General features: G+C 45.4%; 1 protein-coding gene across 1 annotated transcript; it reads right to left on the bottom strand.

Moving 5' to 3' along the window:
* Positions 1-47: 47 nt before the first annotated feature.
* LOC310639164 (BPI fold-containing family B member 3-like) lies at positions 48-19,998 on the bottom strand (the record flags this gene model as incomplete). Its single annotated transcript, XM_083360643.1, is given in 15 exon segments — positions 48-77; positions 79-125; positions 360-423; positions 1,803-1,839; positions 3,142-3,209; positions 5,320-5,487; positions 6,445-6,498; positions 7,200-7,382; positions 9,107-9,198; positions 11,016-11,076; positions 14,345-14,408; positions 14,989-15,129; positions 16,438-16,539; positions 17,324-17,714; positions 19,887-19,998. Coding segments are annotated over 15 exon segments (1,614 nt in total).
* Positions 19,999-26,400: the final 6,402 nt, after the last annotated feature.

The raw sequence follows: 26,400 nt of genomic DNA on the forward strand, positions 1-26,400 counted from the left end.
CACCAGCTTGGAGGGATCTTTCTTTAGGAAATAAACAATCTCTTACGTCAAGGGGTTTCAACAACGCCGTCGGCAAAGGTTCAGGTTGAAGATATTCAGGAGTGGGATTCCGATGTTCAGGCCAACTAAAGAAAAGCAACAAAACCACAGGGTTAGGTCCGACATCGTAAGTGTTTCTCAGAAGCCACGGTGATGTCACCTACTTTGTTTGCAAATCACTTAATGTGTGTCGTTTCCACGATGACACTGCTCTATTAAGCGCATCGGTGTAACTGGCCTCCCCCCCCCCTTGGAAAAAGACCCAGCTCACAACACAATTATCGCAGTGCAACTCCGTGACAGAAATCCGGACGTCCTACCGTTAATCAGAGGCAGATACCCGATCTGAAGGATGCTCGTGATCCAGTTTTTAAGGGCATTTTCCTGCAAAAAAAAAAGCAGGGGGAGAATTATTTCTATTTTTTCCAACAGGATTTTGCAATTAGTAGGAGATAGGCTATATTTAAAATGTTGGGTGGCTGACTCCCCAGCACGATGCCCCCCTGCCCTTCTTTCTTTAGCTAGGGTGTTGTGTTGTATATTTGTGTGGTGTTTTATTTGCCAAGGGTTATCTTTTTAATATTGCCTGGAGTTACAGTGTTGCACTGGGGTAAGATATAAATTTAATAAATAAATCCCCAGGCATCGCTCCCCTATCCTTGCAGCTCCTGGAAGTCATAATTAGCTAACGAAAGGTCTGACTCCCATTATTTATTCATATAGAGGGAGTCCTCAGCTTACGACAACTCAATTAACGACCGTTTGAATTTATGGCATCACTGAAAAAAGTGACATTTGTTTCATATTCTGTCTTTATTACTTTATAAATAACTCTGGGTGGCGAACTTATCTGACACACCATCCTCACCCTATTTTCCCCACAACAACAACCCTGTGAAGTGGGTTGCGTTGAGAGAGGAAGAGACGGAGCCAAAGTCACCCAGTTGGCTTTAATATCAGGGGCAGAACTAGAACTCTCCATCTCCTGGTGATTGGCCTCAAGTCACCCAGCTGGCTTTTCTGCCTAAGGGGGGACTAGAACTCACCGTCTCCTGGTGATTGGCCCAAAGTTAACCAGCCATCTTCCATGCCTAAGGCAGGGCTAGAACTCACCATCTCCTGGTGATTGGCCCAAAGTCACCCAGCCACCTTTCATGCCTAAGGCGGGGCTAGAACTCACCATCTCCTGGTGATCGGCCCAAAGTCACCCAGCCATCTTTCATACCTAAGGGGGGACTAGAACTCACCGTCTCCTGGTGATTGGCCCAAAGTTAACCAGCCATCTTCCATGCCTAAGGCAGGGCTAGAACTCACCATCTCCTGGTGATTGGCCCAAAGTCACCCAGCCACCTTTCATGCCTAAGGCGGGGCTAGAACTCACCATCTCCTGGTGATCGGCCCAAAGTCACCCAGCCATCTTTCATACCTAAGGGGGGACTAGAACTCACCGTCTCCTGGTGATTGGCCCAAAGTTAACCAGCCATCTTCCATGCCTAAGGCAGGGCTAGAACTCACCATCTCCTGGTGATTGGCACAAAGTCACCCAGCCACCTTTCATGCCTAAGGCGGGGCTAGAACTCACCGTCTCCTGGTGATTGGCCCAAAGTTAACCAGCCATCTTCCATGCCTAAGGGGTGACTAGAACTCATGCTCTCTCTAATAAGAGCCTCAAGCCTCCACCCAGATATTTCTAATTCGCCTGATCAATGAAAATATATCTTCTAGCGTTTCTCTTGCAAATAAGTGGCAGGAGACAGACTTACATCCAAGGAGCCCAGCTCAGAGACATCCAGGGAGACGCTGTGAAAAGGAATAGGAGAATGAGGACATTTATAAGACATCTGATGTGTCCGAACAGGCCACAGAGGTCAGGCGCCAGGAGGCCAGGAGCACCTGACCAGCGCAGCTCCAGTCAGGGGTCTCCTAAACCTGGCAACTTTAAGACTTGTGGGCTGCAACTCCAGGTCTGCTTTGGAGAAGAGCTTGACTTCCTCTCCTTTGGGGCAGCCCCTCAAATAGTGGAAGATGCTACCACGCCACCCCTAGCCTTCCTTTTCCCTCTAGGCGGACCCAATTCCTGCAAACGCTCTACCGGTTGGAAATTCTCCTATGCACGCTGAACAGGTTGTGGCTGCTCCCACACTGGAGGATTTTTAAAGAGGAGATTGGACAACCACTTGTCTGGAATAGCACAGGGTCACCTGCCCGAACAGGGGGCTGGACTAGAAGACCCCCAAGGTCCCTTCCAACTCTGTTATTCTGTTATTCTGTCTAACAGAGTGAAGGACCAGGGGTGACTTAATAGCAGCCTTCCAATACTTGAGGGGCTGCCACAAAGAAGAGGGGTGGGTGTCCACCTATTCTCCAAAGGATCTGAAGGCAGGACAAGAAGCAACGGAGGGGAAATTGCCAAGGAGAGAAAATTAGCCACTAATCAAGGAGAGAAACCACCCAGAATTAAATTTTGTGACTGGGAGAACAGTTAATCAGGGGAACGGCTTGCCACCAGAAGCTGTGGGTTGCTCCATCACCGGAGGCTTTAAAGAAGAGATTGCACATCCATTTGTCTGGAATGGTCTAGGGCAGACATGTCAAACACAAGGCACAGGGGGGCCGGATCCGGCCCGCGAAGTGGTTTCATGTGGCCCGCGAAGCCATCCTGGAAACAGTGAGGGAACGGCCCCCACTGCCTTGGCCCTGGCCCAGAGACCCTCTTTCTGCCAGAGACCCCCAGATCTGTCCCACTCCTGCCCAGGCCCCCATAGGCACCCTTGATGCGAATGATGTAGAGCTGGCCACGCCCACCCAGTAGGCCACGCCCACCCAGGCCACACCCACCTGGCCCCCTGAGGGCAACCGCAATGCTGATGCGGCCCTCCATGAAATTGAGTTTGACACCCCTGGAATACTGTAGGATCTCCTGCTTGAGCAGGGGGCTGGACTAGAAGACCTCCAAGATCCCTTCCAACTCTATTGTTCTGTTCTTCTGAATTGGGATGAAGGACACATCACCTTCAAATACGCCAGGCATATCTATAAATAAGGGGCCCTGTTAGTCCAAAGGTCACAATCCCATCGTAAGTGGTTAAAGAGTTTGCTTACCTTTCCAAGGCGAGAGAAATTCCCAGCTTGGTTCGTGTAACACTGAAGCTTCCGCTCAGGCTGATATTCTGTAATCACAACATCAACCCAAAAAGCTAATGCAATCCTGGGTTGTATAAACAGAGGCACAGAATCAAGATCACGTGAGGTATTAGTGCCGCTTTATAAAACCCTAGTGAGGCCACACCTGGAATACTGCAGCCAGTTTTAGTCACCATACCACAAAAAGGATGTTGAGAGTTTGGGAAAAAAAATCCAGAGAAGAGCATCTAAGATGATCCAAGGCCTGGAGACTAAAACATACGAAGAACGGCTGCAGGACTTGGGTTTGGCTAGTCTAAAGAAAAGAGGAAATAGGGAGGAAATGATAGCAGTGTTCCAGTATTTGAGGGGCTGCCACAAAGAAGAGGGGGTCAAATTATTCTCCAAAAGCACCAGAGGGAAGGACGAGAAAGAATGGTTGGAAAAATGACCAAAGAGAGAAGCAACCTGGAATTAAGGAGAAACTTCCTAACAGTGAGAACAATTAACCAGTGGAACTGCTTTGCCACCAGAAATCGTGGGGGCTCCATCACTGGTGGTTTTTAAGAAAAGGCCAGACAGTCACTTCTCTGAGACGATATAGGTTCTCCTGCTTGAGAAGGGGGCTGGAGTAGAAGACCTCCAAGGTCCCACCCAGCTCTATTCTATTCTATGAACTTCAACTTCCTTGTCTCCACCAAGGGTCTTCTTAGAATTTAACATTCTTAGATGTTGCTTCAAAGAATCTATTCTATTCAATGTCCACTTAATTAGTGCCCAATTAAGCACACTTGCTTCCCAACAAGTCATCTACGGGAAGATCAGAAAGCCCCGTTTCTCTGCAGTCCAGAACCCTACTCAAGAGGAAGGCAGACATTCGCGGAGGAGAGAAAACCACATTTTTACTGCTCCAACGAAGGGGTCTCTCTTGAAAAGGGAGAAGCTGAGCAGGGCCCCGACATTCCCGGCACTCCGTGAAAGCCCCATTGTGCTCACCAAGGATCAGAAGACCTTCTTCTGTGATAGGGTGGCAGGGCCTGGAAGCCGCCAAGTCCCGCTGGCTGCAACCGCTACCCTTATCAGTGAATAAAGAGAATGAAAGCTGGTAATTAGCGGCAAGGAAGCTGAGAGATTAGAAACAGGAGGAGGCTCCTAGGAATCAGGGGTTGAGACTTGCACTTTTTTCTGTTGGCCCTTCCAAGTCAAGGTGGGAAGAATCCAGAGAAAGAAAGATTTTTGGAAATATTAAAAAGGCAGAATATTATATTTCCGCAAAGGAGGGAAAGAGTACAGAGAAGAGCAACAAAGATGATTATAAAGAATGGTTGCTGGAATTGGTATGTCCAGTTGAATAAAGGCAGGACAAGAAGCAACTGGTGGAAACTAACCAAGGAGAGAAGCAACCTATAACTAAGGAGAAATTTCCTGACAGTGAGAACGATTAACCAGTGGAACCACCTGCCTCCAGAAGCCGTGAATGCTCCATCACTGGAAGTTTTTAAGAAGAGACTGGACAGCCATTTGTCTGAAATGATATAGGGTTTCCTGCCTGAGCAGGGGGTTAAACTAGATGACCCCCAAGGCCCCTTCTAACTTTACTATTATGAGGTTAAAGGCAAAAACCAACGTGCCCCCCCCCTCCAGTCTCTCTGCCCCAAACAGAAACCAGGTCTGCAGAAATGCAGACGTGACAATCTTGTCAGAAAGACTGGAGCCAGGAAACTGATGGGATTAGAAAGACAAAGATCCCTAGAATCAACAACCCCTCACACCAAAAAAAAAAAATATCCAACACTCATCAGCCCCAACACCAGGGAAGGAGGATATGACCTTTGGGACATAATAGGATTAACCCACCACCATCAGAATGCCAGAAAAGCACACACAGACTCAGGTCAAAGTTCATGCCCCAGGAACAACTCCAAACGAAAGCCCAAGGAGGTATTAAAACCCACCCCTCCCTTCTACATGTGGTCAGTTTTTCCCAGAGCCATCTTTCTGTCTGGCTCTCCTCATCCATAAACTGCAACCTTCTTTCTAAAGCAATCTCCATTTTGATTATTCCCGGCTTGGACTGGACCCTGATGAAGATGTTTCTTTCGACATCAAGGATCACCCAATGAGTACGAGGAACCTGGTCCTTCTCTCCTTACTCACCGTGTTCACATTAAAGAGCGGGGTGAGGCTAGAGTTTGAATGGGAGAACACTTGAAGGCCAGCCTCAAGCAGGATCATGGCCTTCCCATTTTGCAAAGACACCACCGGAAGTCCACGGACTCTAATCTTGACCACCAAGGGCAGGTCTTCTGCTCCAAGCTGAGACAACTGTGGACAATCGGACAGAAGGAATGGTTAGGACCCACCAGAAAGGGCAGAACATCCCCCCCTGGCCATTATCCCAAAGCTGCTCCCCCCCCAAAAAAAGGCAACTGGACCTTGTTTTGTTTTTTTCCCTTGTGGTGAATGAAAATGTTAGCTCTTGTTCTTCTATGCAAGATCTAGGCCCGGGTGAACCAAATCAGGCCTCAGGGAAAAAAGTATTGAACTGAAGTCTGTGCTATGCAGTCCAGAGGAACTGTGCTGGTCAGAGTAAACAGCTATTTTAGGAATTAAGAACTGTCCCCTTAAGGGATAGCCTTTTGGGTAATGTAGTTTTAAGTTACTCGGTCACATCTATATTTCGGATTGGCCATTGGGAGGGACTTCTGATTGGATAGCTGGGATTACTGGCTACGTGCAGACCGGTGGGGCTTTTATGAATTCCAGCCACAGGAGCTGTTTGCTCCTTCAGTATGGGAAATACTACTTCTTTTCACCTACGTGTTGGGTCCAGATTATGAAATGTGCTTCAGAAGAATCTCTCCAGTAACTGTGAGTTAATGTTTAGAGAATGCCTGATGAACTAAAGTAATCTGCATGAAGCCCTTTCCGTGGAGTTTATCTGCCTGGATCAAACAATATTAGACCCCCTTTGCTTGAGACAGAACAGGAACTATTTGTAATCTAAATTGCAATTGTACTGTAAGGTCCTTGGCCCTTGGCAAAACTTGAGAAATCATAAAAATCCAGTCGTGAAAACTCAAACAGAGGCTTCTTACTTTATTTTCGATCAAAATAAGTCCTTGGGTTCAATTACGTTCGTATGTCGAGGATTACCTGTAAAAGCCATAAAAACCTGGCACCATGTCAAACTTCTGATGCCACTCACCTAATCGTATCCCAAAGCTTGGGGGGGGGAAGCCAATTATGATTAGGAGACCTCTTGTATATTTGAGCCTTTACCTCGGGTAGCACAGACCGAAGAGCCGAGGTTGTCATTGGAACGGATCCGCGAAGCTAGAAGAAACAACAACGATAGTGAGACAAAAAAAAATCTCCTTCAACATCATATTCCCAGTTGGCCCAGGTTTTAATGCCTGATGTGGCGATTCCTTTGGATTGTGTTGGCTCTCTCCACCCACCGCAAAAGACAAATCCTTCTCACTGATTGTCCCGGAAAACAAATTGCACGTTAAGGAAGAAAAGATGGAAAAGCTACACACAACGTCTTTTGATAGGCAGCACTCGGAATTACCCATCCGGACGTTGAGTTGAAGCTGCTTTCCCTTCCATTCGTGGTCACCAAGAGTTGCAATTAGAAAAATCATTAATTAAAAAAAAGGAAGTTGCCTAAATACTACAGAAACAACTGAGATGTTTCCAAGGATTTTTCTTGGTGAAAGCAAGGAGCTGACAAAATAGAATAACCCAGAGGTCATTGCCCCACAAATAAATCCCCCTTTTAATGACTCTGGGGTAAAGTTGGGGCAACTGGATGAAGTGAGCGTTAACTGACCGGATGCCCTTCCTGATGCCTACACAGAGTTCACAGCAGATACGTTCTCTTTGTACCCTGGTAGAGAAACATCTGCCGCTACCTAGGATTGAACTCTCAACCTTCCCATTTGGAGGTGAGCGTCTTCACCTCTAAGCCACCGTGTGGCTCAAAGAGGGCCCAGAAAAAGCTTGAAGACTAGTGTCTCGTCAAGATGGCTCACCGCCAGTTCAGTGAGGTCTACGTTGAACCCTCCTTTTGAGACGAGCATCTGGAGCAATGAGGACAGGAGGTCACGGGGAAGCATCAGTTGAGAAGTACGGCCCATCGCGGGAGGCAGAGGCAAAGAGGTGTTTTGGGCTCCAGGAAAGTCCACAGGTTGGCCTCTGAGGTCAGTCATCATGAGCTGGAAGGGTCAAAGGTCACAAGAGAATATATTGGAGAGCACAAAACGAACAGGCAGATAAGAGAGGTCGTAGCCCATAGTTGCATAATGGGTGGGAAAAAAGAAGTGAAGAAGAAACCCTCCATAGTTGCTCAGGCTGTAAAGGAGGCTGTGGGAGATTTGGATTTTCAGACTTGCAAGATTCTGTTACTGTAGCTTTACAATCAAGGAGAATTAGTTTACAGGTCGTCCTTGACTTAGAACCAGGTTAGACTAGACATTCACCTGTCTGAGATGGTACAGGTTCTCCTGCTTGAGCACGGGGCTGGACTAGAAGACCTCTGAGGTCCCTTCCAGCTCTATTCTATTCTATTCTATTCTATTCCATTCCATTCCATTCCATTCCATTCCATTCCATTCCATTCCATTCCATTCCATTCCATTCTATTCTATTCTATTCTATTCTATTCTATTCTATTCTATTCTATTCTATTCCATTCCATTCCATTCCATTCCATTCCATTCCATTCCATTCCATTCCATTCCATTCCATTCTATTCTATTCTATTCTATTCTATTCTATTCTAAATCTTATTCTATTCTATTCTGTTCTGTTCTATTCTATTTCTATTTCTATTATTTCTATTTCTATTTCTATTTCTATTTCTATTTCATTATTTCTATTTCTATTTCTATTCTATTAACTTTTGCAACCTACTGGAAAAAGGGTGTTATGACCCAGTTCCAATGTCACTCACTGGTCATGTGACTGCACCTCAGACATCAGCAACATGGCAGCATTTACGGCCATTTGCAGTGTCCTCTGGTCATGTGACTGCATTTTTATGACAGTTTAGCCCCCAAACTGGAAGTTGCTTCTGGTTTTCAGCAAAACCAAGCATAATGACCAATGGATTCGCTTAACAACCATGATATTCATTTAATGACTGTCGCATTTGTTGAAAGATCACCGCATTGATTTAATGACCTCCTAAAAACATGGTAAAATTGGGATAGTCATGTGACCAACTCAAATTACGTCTGTCGCAACATACGACCGTTATGGGCAGGCTCAATTAGGGTCGTATGTCAAGGACTTCCTGTATCTGGTCATATTTCCTATCTGTTAAGGTTGACAATCTCCTTCTGTACCCCAGAGGCAAAAGAGAGAAAGGACACAAACCCATTTTGACATTTTTGTTCCCTCTACGGATCGGTCTCCATCTCCAAGCTGGGAAGAGACAGATAATCTCACTGTGGGTAATTTACACAGACCGACTGACTGGGGAAGATAGATTAGTCCCATTAATTACAGGCTGTTGGATTAATTAACCCCTTATGGATTGATGGTGTGGGCTTAATTACCTGGGTTAAGGCATGCTCAACAGTGCAATCTTAAAGATCTCCACCCCAAAACAAATCCCAGTAGTTGAGGAATTTTTATTTTCAGGAAAACTGTAGTGGCAGAAACTGCGGGCGGCGTCAAAAGAGGCATCGGCCTAGAATCCCTACGTAGTCACAAGCAATCCAAATCCAACCCTCCTTGAATTCCGTGGACCCTTATCTAACTCTAAGTGAATGTTAGTTGAGAAGACTCCTGTGCAAAGACTGTTTTGCGATCCATGAAGTAAATTTGAACGTATTGTGGGCCTGATCAATATTGGTCTAGGACTGCAATCAGAGGAAGCCACGTGGAGAAGAAGCAGCATCTCAGGTGTTGGAAACAAGTGGGAAACAAGCCTTACATTTAGATTCAGAATGATGTGTTTATCCTTGCACAGCGGCAAACCAGCCAGGGTGTAATGCAGGTTTCCAAGGATCCCAAATGGACACACACCTGTCAGGGATAAAGAAAAAGAGTGTGAGGGGGGAAAAAGCACATCAGGTCAGGCCTTTAGGATGTTTAAGTTTAAGTTTAATGTATTTATATACCGCCCTTTTCCCGTAGGAGGGTGGTTTACAAAGTATTTAAAAACATTAATACAATACAAAAGTTAAAAACAGTTAAATAATTAAATTTAAACCTTGAAAAAATATAAAACCCCATTTAAAAACTCTCAGCCTGGGCCGGAAAGCTCAAAGAGCCAGGTCTTCAGGTCCCGGCGGAATGACCGAAGGTCGGGGGCAGTCCTAAGCTCTACAGGCAGCTGGTTCCAGAGGGCAGGCGCCCCCACTGAGAAGGCCCTCCCCCTGGGTGTTATCCGCCGGCAGTCTTTTACCAGCAGCACCCTGAGAAGGCCCTCCATGTGGGAGCACACGGGACGAAGGGAACTTGATGCCGGCAGCAGGTGTCCCCTTAAATATCCCGGACCCTCGCCATTTAGGGCTTTATAGGTCATCACCAGCACCTTGAATCTCACCCGGAGGGCAACTGGAAACCAATGCAGCTCGCGGAGTAGAGGTGGTACATGGGAGTATCGGGAAACCCCCATCACAACTTGCACAGCAGCATTCTGCACCAGCTGAAGACTCCGAGTGGTCCCCAAGGGCAGCCCCATATAGAGAGCATTGCAGTAGTCTAACCGGAAGGTCACGAGTGCATGGGTGACTGTGCGTAGGGCATCTCGGTCCAGGTAGGGTCGCAACTGGCGCACCAGGTGAACCTGGGCAAAAGCCCCCCCTGGCCACGGCTCCTATGTGATCTTCAAAACTGAGCTGTGAGTCCAGGAGGACGCCTAAGTTGCGAGCCCTATCGACGGGGAGTAACACCTCACCCCCCATCATTAAAGGTGGGATAGACTGGTTAGTCCGAGATGCCGGTATGCACAGCCACTCAGTCTTGGCAGGATTGAGACGAAACCTGTTTCTCCCCATCCAGACCTGGACCGCCTCCAGGCAACGGGACATCACGGCAAGGGCATCGCTGGGTTCGTTCGGGGTGGAAAGAAAAAGTTGGGTATCATCAGCGTACCCAACGAGCGGCCCAGGATGTCTCTAACAGGCCCAGTGCTGCACCTGCTCCAGCTGTGAGAATACAGCTAGTGCCTGATTTACGACCAACCATTGAGCAGGTGGTTGGACTAGAAGACCTCCAAGGTCCCTTCCAACTCTCTTCTCTTCTCTTCTCTTCTCTTCTCTTCTCTTCTCTTCTCTTCTCTTCTCTTCCATTCCATTCCATTCCATTCCATTCCATTCCATTCCTTTCTATTTTATTCTATTCTATTCTATTCTATTCTATTCTATTCTATTCTATTCTATTCTATTCTATTCTATTCTATTCTATTCTATTCTATTCTATTCTATTCTATTCTATTCTATTCTATTCTATTCTGTTCTACTCTATTCCATTCCATTCCATTCCATTTCATCTGTTCTGTTCTGCTCTGTTCTGTTCTGTTCTATTCCATTCCATTCCATTCCGTTCCATTCCATTCCATTCCATATTTTCTATTCTATTCTATTTTATTCTATTCTATTCTATTCTATTCTATTCTATTCTATTCTATTCTATTCTATTCTATTCTATTCTATTCTATAAATATAAAATAAAATATAAAATAATAAAATAATATATAAATTAAAAATAAAACATAATAATAATAATAATAATAATAATAATAATAATAATAATAATAATAATAATAATAATAATAATAATAATAAAAAATACATAAATAAGGCAGACTACATCCCAACCATAAGAAAAATCCTTACTGTTGATGGTGCGGAGAATAGTGTTGAGAAGGTTCTGGACAACATCGACAACTGGACACAGCTGCAGCAGAGAAGAAAACAGAGGCACAGAATCAAAATCACAGGAAGTGTTAGTACCACTTTATAAAACCTTAGTTAGGCCCCACCTGGAATCCTGCACCAGTTTTGGTTCATCCCATTACAAAAAAGACCCTGAGACTTTGGGAAAAATTCACAGAAGAGCAACTAAGAGGATCCAAGGCCTGGAGACTAAAACAGACGAAGAACGGCTGCAGGACTTGGGTTTGGCCAGTCTAAAGAAAAGAAGAAACAGGGGAGACATGATAGCAGCGTTCCAGTATCTGAGGGGCTGCCACAAGGCAGAGGGGGCCAGGTTGTTCACCAAAGCACCAGAGGATAAGGATGAGAAACAAGGGTTGGAAACTGATCAAAGAGAGAAGCAACCTGGAATTGAGGAGAAACTTCCTGACAGGGAGGACAATCAACCAGTGGAACAGCTTTCCACCAGAAATCGTGGGCGCTCCATCACTGGAGGTTTTTAAGAAGAGACTGGACAGTCACTTGTCTGAGATGATCTAGGTTCTCCTGCTTCAGCAAGGGGCTGGACTAGAAGACCTCCAAGGTCCCCTCCAGCTCTATTTTATTCTGATTCGGAAAAGGACCGGAAATGAAGACAGGACTTCCGTTCCTTTTTGTCACTGGGTGCCTAGGTGGTGCCTGTCCATCCTAACTGGGTGACCAGAATCCCTCAAGTGATTCTGCAAAGCTGCCTTCAAAAGCTTTTAGAAATCCAGAAAGGAGATGCCATCCAATTAGGAGGCCTTCTCAAGGGAAGTTGTACGTGAACATTTACCATCCCTTTGCAGGAAGACATAACTACTAGAAATAGCATCTTCCAGATGGAATCCTTCAGGACTTAAAATCAGGACCCAAGATTGCTCTTGGTCTGCTACAAATGCAAAGTTTGGACATTTCTTTCGATGGGGACATGCCACATCCTTTCAGCAGCCCCATGTCCGTCACTGCTTTCCCCAAATTGATGCTTTCCCAATTACACCCTGGTCTCCTCCATGGAGTTGCTGGAAGATACAGCCCAGCCTATTTGGAGAACATTAGGATGAGGATGCAGTGAGCCCTGTGCAGATCTGTACATTGGGGAAACAAACAACCACTTCACAAATGCTGGGCACAACGTAGGAGAACAAACCCATCAGGACAAGATTCAGCCGTCCAACTGCATTTAAAAGGCAAAGGCTGCTCTTTCGAAGACACCAAGTCCACATTTTGGACAGAGAGGACCGCTAGTTTGAAAGAGGGGTCCAAGAGGACATCTAGGTCAAAATTGAACAGCCCTCTCTCAACAGAGGGGGAGGGATATGACATCATCTGTCTCCAGTCTACCACACGGTCCTGTCAGCAAGTCCAGGAAGGCTCCATGCCCATTTGCACCATTCGGGTGACCCTGAGGACACAGATAAACCTCCAAGTGGCCTCAATGAACCACTAAAGGGATGCAAATGACCAGCTGTCTGCAAGGAGTATAAATCCTCCCATTCCCCACCATCCAGTCAGAACCTGAAGAAGCTTCTTGGATGGGAAGAGAGATGTTCTCAAAGAGAAACAAGAAAGTCCAGTTGCCTCGTGAAAAAGTATCTTTGGGACAACCGGGACCTGGGTGACTGAGAAGCTCCATAGACATTTTTCCTTCAGTCTTGTCTTAGCATTGAAGGTTCTAGTTTTGCCTAATGAAGAGAAGGACTAAGGGTGACGTGATAGGGGTCTTCTAGTACTTGAGGGGCTGTCACAGAGAAGAGGGTTCAACTTATCTATGGAGATTCTCAGTCTTCTGGGTCAGAGTTGTCTCAAAGCTGCTTTTTCCAAAGGCAACTGGACTGTTTTTTCCTTAAGGAACAAGAAGAAGACACTGATGAAGCTTCTTGGATGAGAAGCAAAATGTCTTCTCCTTCTTCCTAAGGGGGTCAACTTATTCTCCAAAGCATTTGCAGGCTGGACAAGAAGTAAAGGATGGAAATGTATCAAGGAGAGATTTAACCTAGAACCAAGAAAGGACTAGGGGCGACGTAATAGCAGTCTTCCAATATTTGAGGAGCCGCCACAAAGAAGAGGGGCGTCCACCTATTCTCCAAAGCATCTGAAGGCAGGAGAAGAAACCATGGATGGAATCTAATCAAGGAGAGGAGTAATTTTCAAGAAGTTATAACAATGGATACCTGGGAAAAGATCTGGGTTAGAAATGTAAAATTTACACAGGCCCAAAATTTAAGAGAGAACTTTTACAAAATGTTTTATAGGTGGCACTTAGATCCTAAAAAATTAGCAAGTATGTATCCGAACTGCCAGCCCAAATGTTGGAGGTGTGGTTATGAGGATGCAACATATTTTCATATATGGTGGACTTGTAAAAGGGTTAAAGCTTTTTGGATTAAAATTTGGTGGAATTTGCAAAAAATATTCAAGAAAAGGATAAAGTTTTGTCTGCAACTGTTTTTACTGGGTATTATCACAGATACTACCGTTGTGGACACTAAGCTGATGTTGAATTTAATTACGGCAGCGAGAATTTTGGTAGCGCAATATTGGAAGAAGGAAGAACTGCCGACTATAGAAGAATGGACTTTCAAAGTTTCCAGTCTGGCGGAAATGGCAAAGATTTCAGCGTATTTGAAAGACCAAACGCAACAGAGATATATTGTGGAGTGGAGAAGATGGATTGATTATATCCAGAATAAATATGGGACTAAAAAGTTTCATTTAGCATTTGAATAAGTAGCGGATATAATGTATAACTAGCTTGTAGTCATTTTACTAAGAGTTAAAGCGCGATAGAATTTAATATTTTATAGTTGTTTGCATATTTTAGATTATGTTTGTTTGTATTTTTATACCCTGTATTGAGCTCTGGGAAGTCGGGGAGGGGGGAGGGGAGGGGAGGGTTGGGGGGGATTGGGGAGAGGGGAGGGGGAGGGGGGTTGTATTTAAAAATGTATTGTAAAACTTTTCAATAAAAAAAGGAGCAAAGGGTTGGAGCAGAGGGTTGGACTAGAAGACCTCCAAGGTCCCTTCCTACCTAGTTATTCATTATTCTTGTTATTCTTTCTATCCAGTCGGGCCCCTGAATCATCTCACCTCACTCCAGTCTATCAATCTGCTGGGCTACTCTGAATCCAGCAGAATCTAATTACATTTCTTGACCTTACAAGGCTATTCTGGTGTGGTCCTTTCTGACCGATGGCCCAAATGGTGAATTTGTGTTCTTTGAAGCTACGGTACTAAAAGGGGGCAGGCTGTAATTCTGCCGGAATACTCACCAAACCAGGGAGGACTTTATTCAAAAGACCACTTAGAACGTTGTCCAGTGACAATGGGAGGAGCCTGGAAAATGAGTCGGGGGGATAATTAATCATCTGGCTGCTCTATCGTTCTTTGCCACATAAAAGATTCTGTTGGTCCATAAGAGAAAAATCAAGCTTCATTCTAGGTCAGGGGTCTGCAACCTTGAGCAGTTTATGACTCGTGGACTTCAACTCCCAGAATTCCTGAGCCAGCATGAGGGAACTAGGGCCCCCTCATGACTCGCGGACTTCAACTCCCAGAATTCCTGAGCCAGCATGAGGGAACTAGGGCCCCCTCATGACTCGCGGACTTCAACTCCCAGAATTCCTGAGGCAGCATGAGGGAAAATTTGGCCCCTTCATGACTCGTGGACTTCAACTCCCAGAATTCCTGAGCCAGCATGGCTCAGCTTGGAAACCTCTTCCTTTCCCCTCAGCAGGAATTCTGGGAGTTGAAGTCCACCAGTCATAAAAGAGCCGAGGTTGCCTACCCCTGATCTGGAGGGTGACGTTGGTCCATAGTTCGACCTCACTGGGCAGTCTAGCATCCTTGACCTATCCATTCCACACACACACACACACATTAAGTGTCTATTTGTGATGTACAAGGAAGGACTCACCCAGACAAGACCTGAATGCCACCAAGATTAGTCTTGCAATTGTCGATGAGAAGTTTGGGGGATCCCATCATGTCCTGGACCAGCCGAGCGTTGGCTGTGATGTTCACCTCTACCAGGAGAGTCAACGGGCCTCCCAGAATCCTGAAAAAATCCCCCACCCCCAAAATAAAGATGAGGCTGTTTATTGAACCAACTCTAGTTTCCCAAAGAATCTCCTAGTCTGCAGAGGCTGCTGGCTTTTTCATCCATCACAGATATTTTTTTTTTATTAGGTTTATATCCCGAACTTTACTTCCAGCAGTTCAAGAAGGTTCAAATAATGGTTCTCTTATTTGATGCAGGCCTGGGCCTCCGAGGCCTAGAACGCACTTCCGGAAGTGGCATCCATGCTCTTCCAGTGGACCGTTCTAGGATTGGGAGGCTTCCAGCAGGTCTTCGAGGCCTAGAACACACTTCCGGAAGTGGCATCCATGCACTTCCAATGGGCCGTTCTAGGATTGGGAGGCCTCCTCCAGGCCTTTGAGCCTAGAATGGACTTCCAGAAATGATATCTATGCACTTCTGGCAGCTGCTCTAGGCCTGAGAGGCCTCTTCCAGGCCTTCGAGTCTAGATTGGACTTCTGGAAGTGGTATCCATGCACTTCTGGTGGCCTTTCTAGGCCTGGGAGGCCTCCTCCAGGCCTCCCAGGCCTAGACTGGACTTCTGGAAGCCAGCCGGTTCTCCGAATGCAGTAAAATTTAGCTACTGGTGGGATCCAGCTCATGATCCAAAGGAACGAGAAGATGAATTTCCTCACTCCATACAAGTACCTGGAGAAGCAGAACCCATCATTTGTGTTGTGGTGTTGCACCTCCTCCCAAGGATGGATGTCTTTGTCCATACTGATATATTCTTAAACCTGTCTGTAGACATCAGTCACTTTGGCAACCTACCCAGGTTTTGATTGAGGAGGTCTTCAACATTAAAAAAGGTAAAGGTAAAGGTTCCCCCGCACATGCGTGCTAGTCGTTTCCAACTCTAGGGGCCGGTGCTCATCTCCGTTTCATAGCCGAAGATCCAGCGCTTGTCCGAGGACGTCTCCGTGGTCATGTGGCCGGCATGACTAGACGCCAAAGGCGCACGGAACGCTGTTACCTTCCCACCGGAGCGGTCCCTATTTTTCTACTTGCATTTTTACGTGCTTTCGAACTGCTAGGTTGGCAGAAGCTGGGATGAGTAACAGGCGCTCACTCTGCTATGCGGCACTCGGGATTTGACCCGCCAAACTGCCGACCTTCTGATCGACAAGCCCAGCGTCCTAACCCACTGAGCCACCGCGTTATTAATATATCTCTGACTACATCAAAACTAAAGCTGGAAGGAAGGAGGTGACTAGGAAATTACTCCCTGTGGAAATTTCAGCCAGGAAAGGTAGCAGGATTTGCTATTTCCCAAGGAAACCAACTCACGTGTTGCCCTTGAGGGCTATTTTGGTGTAGATGTTCAGTCCAATTCCAGCTGGAAACAACTTCAAGGAGACTTTAGGAAGGATGATATCCACAAGCTTCAACCTGGAGATAATAGTCATAATAATAATAGAGTTGGAAGGGACCTTGGAGGTCTTCTAGTCCAATCCCCTGCTCAGGCAGGAAACTTTGTACCATTTCAGACAAAAGATAAAGGTGAGCTTAATGGTTAAGAACAGGAAATAAAATTATGAAGGACGTTCAATGCTGATTGATATTTGAGATCTATGTATGTAATGGACTGACTCTGGAAAAAACAAAACCAGGGGACCACTTGTCCCTCTGAAACTAAGGGACAATTCTGCTACTATTTCAACAGAGAGAGCTGTCGTAGCTGCCGTTCTGTTGCTTGCTTCGCATTGCATCTTGTCAGCCTGACATTTGCAACGGTGGGGGAGGGAGGAGAGATTGGAATGTGGGTGGTTGGTGTGTCTGTGTGTCTGTGTACAAAGTGTGGGACAGAGAGAGGGCTAGGACAGGAAAATGATCATCAACTCTGTCTACTCAAAGTAAAGCAGGAAGTAGAAAAAGCATGAAGAGGAGCATTAGGCGATAAGATGAAGTTTTCCAAGGCTAAGAAATTCAGATGACAGAAAAAAGAAACCTAGAATTTAGAAGTAGGAACTCAGAAATGTGATTATCTAAAGCGTTTGCTCTGCAGAAGACAACCAGATGTTGCCTTAGAGGCTTAAGTCATATCTGCAATCTGTCTGTAAGTTTCTATCATGTTGGAGTCTTCCGTTGAGTCAAGTCAAGAATTAAATTAAGGTTCAAGTATCTGAAGATTTAACATCAAGCTAGATATAAGGTCTGACAATAAGTAACTCACCCAAAGAGACCTTCACGTCCAAGGACACCACCAAGAAGTCCTCCATTTGGCCCTCCAAGGACACCACCAAGAAGTCCTCCACCTTCACCACCGAGGACACCACCAAGAAGTCCTCCACCTTCACCACCGAGGACACCATCAAGAAGTCCTCCACCTTGACCTCCAAGGACACCACCAAGAAGACCTCCATCTTGCCCTCCAAGAACACCATCAAGAGGACCTCCACCTTGACCTCCAAGGACACCACCAAGAAGACCTCCATCTTGCCCTCCAAGAACACCACCAAGAAGACCTCCCTCTTCTCCTCCATTCAACACTCCTAGGACATTTTTACTCGCTCCTCCAGTAAGTCCTTGAAGCAAGTCATCTTTGGCCAGGACGTTTGACAGTACTGTAGAAGGTTGAGAGCAATTATTACAGGAGATAAATTAAATTTAAACTGAAGTCTCTGAGCTGTTGTTACTAGCAGTTGCAGCATCTTTAGCGGAGATAGTAAAGTTATTCTTGATTTCTCTTAGCTTTCCATTCCCACACACTTTGGCCAGACTCACCTTTATTAATGTAGCAAAGCCAGAACATTTGACGTATCTTGTTAAAATTCCGAAAAGGTTCATATTTACTTTTTTTTTTTAAAAAAGGCACCAGTCTTCACGGATGTGGAGATGAGTTTGAAAATGTGTTGGGAAAACACTTTTAATGCTCCTAAGTTCTGAGATAAAGTTCTCCAGGCACAGAGTTGAGGGTAGCCCATACCAGCACAGTTCTGGTAAGGACAACCTTCCAACTCAAATTGGATGAAGAAAGAAGTTCTGGAGAAGTTCAGGAGAAGAAAGACACCCAACTGCTCTGCCCTTCAAGGCAGGGCCAGAGAGACCTACACCTTTGTCTTAGAACCAGATAACCACGATTAACCACTGAGATGCTGTAGACTTTGCCAGACTCTTCACAAGGAGGTCCTTGAATGATCAGCAGAGGTCCATCTGCTTAGGAAATTTTGGAACAGACTAGAGTGTTGTAGAAGATGGACAAGATAGTGAGGTTGATAGCTGAGGGCACATAAACAGAGGCAGAGGTTCGATCATGGTGTTTTAGGCACTATCCTGACTTTTAGAAGAGAATTTGTGTAGCTCATGGTTGAACTGCGACGTCCTTGGTGCTCTCTGATCTTGGTTGCTTTCTTGAAAATGTTTCATGACCCAACTAGATCCTGCCCAACCTTCTAGCACTGACGATGTTACCTAGTTGGGTAATGAAATGTCTGGAAGAAAACCATCAAACTGGGCGAGCACCAAGGACCCCATCAGCTTGATTTTTATGGACATTTGCCCAAAGAGGACCCTGTAACCATAGGTCCCACATTACTGGAAGACACTCAGTCTGGAAAAGGCTGTACCATAAAAAAATCTGGGGCAAACTTACAATTGGATTTTCCCACCCACCCAACAGACCCTTGCATTCTCTGTGATATCCCAGAAAACATCTCCATAAAGGTCATCTGTGGTCAATCATCCAGGTCAGGGTTGTCCCAAAGGTGCTTTTTCCAAAGGGCAACTAGACTTTCAGAGAAGAGCAACTAAGATGATCAAAGGCTGGAGACTAAAACATACAAAGAACGGCTGTAGGACTTGGCTTTGGCTAGTCTAAAGAAAAGAAGAAATAGGGGAGACATGATAGCAGCGTTCCAGTATCTGAGGGGCTGCCACAAGGCAGAGGAGGCCAGGTTGTTCACCAAAGCACCAGAGGGAAGGACAAGAAACAGTGGTTGGAAACTGATCAAAGAGAGAAGAGTGAGAGCAATCAACCAATGGAATAGCTTGCCCTCAGAAATTGTCCGTGTTCCATCACTGGAGGTTTTTAACAAGAAAATAGACATTCAATTGTCTGAAATGGTATAGGGGGCTGGACTAGAAGACCTCCAAGGTCCCTTCCAGTTCTATTCTATTCTATTCTATTCTATTCTATTCTGTTCTGTTCTGTTCTGTTCTGTTCTGTTCTGTTCTGTTCTGTTCTATTCTTTATTCCTTATTCCTTATTCCATATTCCATATTCCATATTCCATATTCTATTCTACTCTATTCTACCCTACCCTACCCTACCCTACCCTACCCTACCCTACCCTACCCTACCCTACTCTACTCTACTCTACTCTACTCTACTCTACTCTACTCTACTCTACTCTATTCTATTCTATTCTATTCTATTCTATTCTATTCTATTCTATTCTATTCCATATTTCTATTCTATTCTATTCTATTCTATTCTATTCTATTCTATTCTATTCTATTCTATTCTATTCTATTCTATTCTATTCTATTCTATTCTTGGTTTTTCAGTTCTATCATGTTGGAGTTCAAACTGTAGAAGCTTCTTGAATGAGAAGTGAAACACTTTCAAGAAAATTTAAAAAACACCAAGGACGTCCAGTTGCCTTTTTGTAAAAAGCTCTTTTGGGACTCCATAATAAACATTCAGCAGTTCAATGCTTCAGAACATCACCAAGGAATCTCCTTTAAAAATCCTCTGAGTTTTTGTTTGTAAGGAGAGAAAGAAAAACAAGACTCACAGTTCTCCAGAACGGCCTGGTCCACCTGGGCCACAGATAAGAGGCTTCCTGCTCCACCTCGGCAGATGGGCAGGAGGCCACCAAGGAGAAGAAGGGCCAAAGGCTTCAGCATGTTGATTCTGGTATCTGGGGAAGAATGAAATAGGATAACAGAGGAATTCAGAATCATCAGCTGGTATTCAGAGAGCGGAACGTTGAAGGATCACAAGTTGTTTCTCCAAAGCTATTTCTTGGGGCTAATTATGATATACTGGTAATAATACATTCCTGCAGTGAGCAGGTGGGGAGGATCGGATTGGGTCAGTCTTTTTCAACCTGGTTAACTTGCTTTGGAGTCCTGCTTGAACCAGGGAACTCTTATCTCCAGCAGGGCTAACAAAGCGCAACTGGGCTTAAAGGTAGAGAGGCGATCTCTGGCCCTCCACAGCCTTTGCCACGTTGGCTGGCGGTCTTCTCTTCCTCCTCATGGAGCACGGGGTCTTCCATCTGAGGATCCCACCCCAGGGCTCTTGTCAATCCTGTGATCCAAGCACGGCCTGATGGTAGATCTGGGGTGGGGGGTCTTATTTAGGAAGCCACAGCATTGCCTTGAGAGATATAACCTCTCACATCGGGGAGGACTCCAGATGGCTTGGTCAGCTGAATTTCTCAGCTACTTTGAAAAGAGGTAAGAAGGGTTAGAAGAAGCAATGGATGGAGGCTGGTCAGAGGGGAGGCTAACCTAGAAATAAGAAGGCATTTCCTGATGGTGAGAACAATGAATCAATAGAATAGAATAGAATAGAATAGAATAGAATAGAATAGAATAGAATAGAATAGAATAGAATAGAATAGAATAGAATAGAATAGAATAGAATAGAATAGAATAGAATAGAATAGAATAGAATAGAATAGAATAGAATTATATTATATTATATTAGAATAGAATAGAATAGAATTAGAATAGAATAGAATAGAATATAGAATAGAATAGAATAGAATAGAATAGAATAGAATAGAATAGAATAGAATAGAATAGAATAGAATAGAATAGAATAGAATAGAATAGAATAGAATAGAATATAGCATGGGATGGGATGGGATGATATGGGATGGGATGGGATGGGATTGGATGGGATGGGATGGGATGGAAGAGGAGAGGAGAGGAGAGGAGAGGAGAGGAGAGGAGAGGAGAGGAGAGGAGAAGAGAAGAGAAGAGAAGAGAAGAGAAGAGAAGAGAAGAGAAGAGAAGAGAAGAGAAGAGAAGAGAAGAGAACATGGGATGGGATGGGATGGGATGGAGTAGAATAGAATAGAATAGAATAGAATAGAATAGAATAGAATAGAATAGAATAGAATAGAATAGAATAGAATAGAATAGAATAGAATAGAATAGAATAGAATAGAATAGAATAGAATAGAATAGAATAGAATAGAATACATTTGGAAGGCACCTTAAAGGTCATCTAGTCCAAACGCTCCCCCTTGCCTAGGCAGAAGACCCTACACCATTTGTGACAGATGGCAGTCCAAACTTTTCTTGAAAGCTTCCAGTGATGAAGCTCCCACAACTTCTGAAGGAACAGCTTGACTCCTGGACTTGTGGTCTTTAAGAAGACAACCATCTGTCTGGGATGGGATGGGGACTCCTGTCTTCAGCGGGAGGGAGACTAGAAGACCTCCAAGGTCCCTTCCAGCTCTATTCTATTCTATTCTAGAATTCAGAAAGGAACAAACCTTTGAAACATCTGCACCCACACACACAAACAAGGAGAGGACTGGAGAGCCTTACCTTGGTCTTACAAGAGGGCTTACAAGGTCTTGCCCGGTTCCTGTCCGTCACCAAGGAAGATGTCGTGGACCCAAAACCGATGGTCCTTTTATACCAAGTAATCCGGGTCAGGAATGAGGAAAAGAGCCTCTTTCTGGGAAGGCCCTGATGTTTGCTTTGGTGTAAAATGGCAAGTGATTATTTCCAAGGCAAATATGCCTTTAGAAATCTTCAAAATGGGTCAGTTGAGTAACGTGTCTTGAACAACTAAGCAGGCGCCTTTGATCCAACTTGAACCGGGACGCCAATTTCCAATTTCAATCCCACCCACCCCCAGCCGAACCAGGAAAGCCAAGATCCTGTTTCATAGTCATCGCCAGTCCGGTGACCTCCAGGTATGCTGGATAAGATTGTGGCTCTCGTCTCTCGAACTTCATGGAAAGAAGATTTTGCTTCAATCTCTGGTTGTTGTGTAGAGGGATAGGAACATGCTTGTACTGTGGGCCCCTTGGTGGTCTCTGGGCTTGGTTATTTTCTTGCAGACGTTTCATTACCCAACTGAGTCACATTACCAGTGCTAGAAGGGAGGAGGAGGAGGAGGAGGAGGAGGAGGAGGAGGAGGAGGAGGAGGAGGAGGAGGAGGAGGACTGTGGGCCCCTTGGTGGTCTCTGGGCTTGGTTATTTTCTTGCAGACGTTTCATTACCCAACTGAGTCACATTACCAGTGCTAGAAGGGAGGGAGGTTTGCAGGGAAGAGGAGGAGGAGGAGGAGGAGGAGGAGGAGGAGGAGGAGGAGGAGGAGGACTGTGGTGTCCTTGGTGGTCTCTGGGCTTGATAATGTTCCTGTGGATGTTTCACTACCAAACTAGGTATCAGTGCTAGAGGGGAGTGGGTTTTGAGGAGAGGAGGGGGAGGGGGAGGAGGAGGAAGAGTGGGAGGAAGAGGAGGAAGAGGAAGAGGACTGTGGGCTCCTTGGTCCTCTCTGAGCTTGCTTGTTTTCTTGCAGACGTTTCATGACCCAACTAGAGAACATCATCAGTGCTAGAAGGGAGTGTGGGATTTGCAGGGTGGAGAACAACACAAACTCCATGGAAACCTGAAAACTATGTTCCCTTTTTCTTGCTTTCCTACCAGATCGTCCCTTCCTGCATCCAGTATCCTCTTTACTCTCTTCATTAGGATGCCGGACAGGAATCTGGACTTTTCCAGAAGGCCTATTTCCTTGAGTCCTTTGATAGTTTACGATGCTGCGTGGATCTTCCTTACAATGCTTGGATTCCATTCAGACAAAATATAACCCGCTCACTGATCACAGTTATCTGTGTTGTGATGGTCCACCACAGATTCATTTTGGTGGCATCTCAGGAATGACTCCATAAGCCCACCCTGCTCTATTTTTAATCATTTTGAAAATGTTCCCGTCACACTAGATCCCTTGGTGTCATCTCTCTCCTATCAGAAATGAGCACACCCTGCCTCCTTATGGGTCCTGGAGTACACACACCCCTTACCATGAAGAGGAGAAGAAACCAGAAGTGGTTTAATCTCCTCAACATCACAGTTCCATCTTCCCTTATTTAGCATCCCCAGTTCTCAAGGTGCTAATTTCTAGCATGCAGGACCACTCATAACTGCATCCAGTAGACCTGCCGTTGGGATCATTTGATCAAGTTTCAATCCAGTAGGATGGCACCCACTGTATAGGTGCAGGCCAGCTGAAATTTTGCTTAATGCTAGTAATTGTGAAAGGGATCTCAGAGTCCTGGTGGACAATCCCTTAAATAGGAGCCAGCTGGGTGTTGCAGCTGCCAAAAAAGCCAACACAGTGCTAGGCTACATTAACAGAGGGATAGAATCAAGATCAGGTGAAGTATTAATACCACTTTACAAGGCCTTGATAAGGCCACACTTGGAATCCTGCATCCAGTTTTGGTCACCATGATGTAAAAAAGACGTTGAGATTCTGGAAAGAGTGCAGAGAAGAGCAACAAAGATGATCAGGGGACTGGAGGCTAAAACATACAAGGAACGGTTGCTGGAATTGGGCATGTCTAGTTTAATGAAGAGAAGGATGAGGGGGGGACATGATAGCAGTCTTCCAATATCTCAGGGGCTGCCCCAAAGAAGAGGGAGTCAAGCTCTTCTCCAGAGCGCCTGAAGGCAGGACAAGAAGCAACGGATGGAAACTCATCAAGGAGAGAAGCAACCTGGAACTAAGGAGAAACAGTGAGAACAATTAACCAGTGGAACAACCTGACTCCAGAAGTTGTGGGTGCTCCATCACTGGAGATTTTTAAGAAGAAACTGGACAGCCATTTGGCTGAGATGGTATAGGGTTTCCTGCTTGAGCAGAGAGTTGGACTAGATGACCTCCAGGGCCCCTTCCAAAAGTATTATTCTCTGTTCTAAGGAGCAGGGCACACTTTTCTTAGACAGACAAGGCAAAAAGATCTTTGAGTACCAGCCACCCAGGTTATTGGAAACAGCAATTTCTTAACAGATTTTTGTTCTTCTTCCCAAGCAGTCCTATCTCAAAGGGATTTCACAATAGAAATGCAAATTATTACAAGACAACGAAGGGAAATGCTTTGGTCCCTTCATTTGTCAATGCTGGAGGGGGCGACCTTGCTTGCAAATTTTCACCAGTATGTTGTTGTTTTTTTACTGGGACGTGGCACAGATTTGGGTGTTCCGCCCTCAACATTGAAAGCAGACTGATCTCCAAGGGTGGGTGGTCTCAGATGGGGGAAGACCCCTTCTGTCTCCCTACTGACAGCCTACCAAAGCTCCCAGGTTGTGCCCAGCTGACCAGGATCTTCTCAATGTGGCCTTTGTCCCTGCTGCGTAAGGCCACCTGGCGCAGCACAAGCTGGGTGGTGTGGGTGCCAGAGGGAGCAAGTGCGCAAACAGTGTGCCTTCGGACACACAATAGGGACAGTGAACACACTGCTGTATCATGTTATCAGGATCTGGGATCTGTCTCCGGCTCGGAGCCAAGTTCACGTAACCAGAAGGAAACCCAGGTCAGCAAACTCAGCTCTGAGAAAAGTCTTCTGTCGAGAATAAATAAGACAATATAACAGGGTTTATTTTATTTTTTATTTTTTGGGGGGCGGGGTTATTTATTTATTTTTTATTTATTTTATTATATTTATATACCGCCTTTATGAAAATGGAGCTTCCCTTTCTCCATCAAGGTCATCCTCTTTGCTTTCTCCATCATAAAACCAGACATGATTCTGGATATCTCAAGAAAAGAATTTACGTTCAGCCCCTTAGTAGTTAACAGACCATGAGAGTTGGAAGGGACTTGGGAGGCCTTCTAGTCCATCCCCCTGCTTAGGCAGGAAACCCTACACCATTTCAGACAAATGGTTGTCCAGTTTCCTCTTAAAAACTTCCAGTGTTGGAGCAGTCACCGCTTCTGGAGGCAGGTGGTTCCACTGGTTAATTGTCCCAACTGTCAGGAAATTTCTCCTTAGTTCTAGGTTGCTTCTCTCCTTGGTTAGTTTCCACCTGTTCCTTTTGTCCTGTCGTCAGCTGCTTTGGAGAACAGGTTGACCTCCCCCCCTCTTTTTTGTGGCAGCCCCTCAAATACTGGAAGACTGCAGTCATGTCAACCCTAGACCTTCTTTTCATTACACTAGACCAGGGGTAGGCAACCTCGGCTCCTTTATGACTCGTGGACTTCAACTCCCAGAATTCCTGAGCCAGCATGGCTCAGCTTGGAAACCTCTCCCTTTCCCCTCAGCAGGGCTGGCTGAGGAATTCTGGGAGTTGAAGTCCACGAGTCATAAAAGAGCCGAGTTTGCCTACCTCTGAACCAGACATGCTAGACATAATTAATTTATTTTATTTATTTATTTTTGGGACTTATATGCTGCCCTATCTCCCAAAGGACTCAGGGCAGCTTACAACAATAAAAAACAATACAAAAATTAAAAAAACGAATTAAATAACAACCCCAAAATAAATTAACTACAGTTAAAAATTAAAACATATTTAAAAACTCATCATCAATCCAGGTCAGCCTGATGGAAGAGGAAAGTTTTGAGGTCGCGGCGAAAGGACCGGAGGTCCGGGGCCATCCGAAGCTCAAGGGGAAGCTGGTTCCAAAGGGCTGGTGCTCCCACAGAGAAGGCCCTCCCCCTGGGGGTCGCCAGCCGACATTGTCTGGCCGACGGCACCCTGAGGAGGCCCTCTCTGTGTGAGCGCACTGGGCGATGGGAAGTCGTCCCCGGCAGCAGACAGTCCTGCAAGTATCCCGGGCCTAAGCCATGTAGGGCTTTAAAGGTAAGTACCAGCACCTTAAATCTCGCCCGGAAGACAACCGGTAGCCAATGCAGCTCACGCAGGAGGGGTGTAATATGGGAGTATCGGGATGCTCCCATCACTACCCGCGCGGCTGTATTCTGCACCAGCTGAAGCCTCCGGGTGGTCTTCAAGGGCAGCCCCATGTAGAGAGCACTGCAGTAATCTATCCGAGAGGTAACGAGTGCATGAGTGTAATGTGACTGTATGGATCTTGTTTAGAATACCTGAATTCCATTCACACAAAACATAACCTGTGTTCTGAAACAGCCCATTATCTCAGCTCTTAGGACACATTAAACCCTAAACTAACCATCAGCCATATATGTATCTAGTGCATTTGTCCACCAAGGTTTAGCTCACCTAGTTAAGTGTTTTGTGAAAACCCACCACAAATGCTGGTGATATTTCAGGAATAACCTCATAAACCTTCTAACTTCATCATTTTGAAAA

Source organism: Vipera ursinii (assembly GCF_947247035.1).
Source record: "Vipera ursinii genome assembly, chromosome: 3".
Taxonomy (NCBI): Eukaryota; Metazoa; Chordata; class Lepidosauria; order Squamata; family Viperidae; genus Vipera; species Vipera ursinii.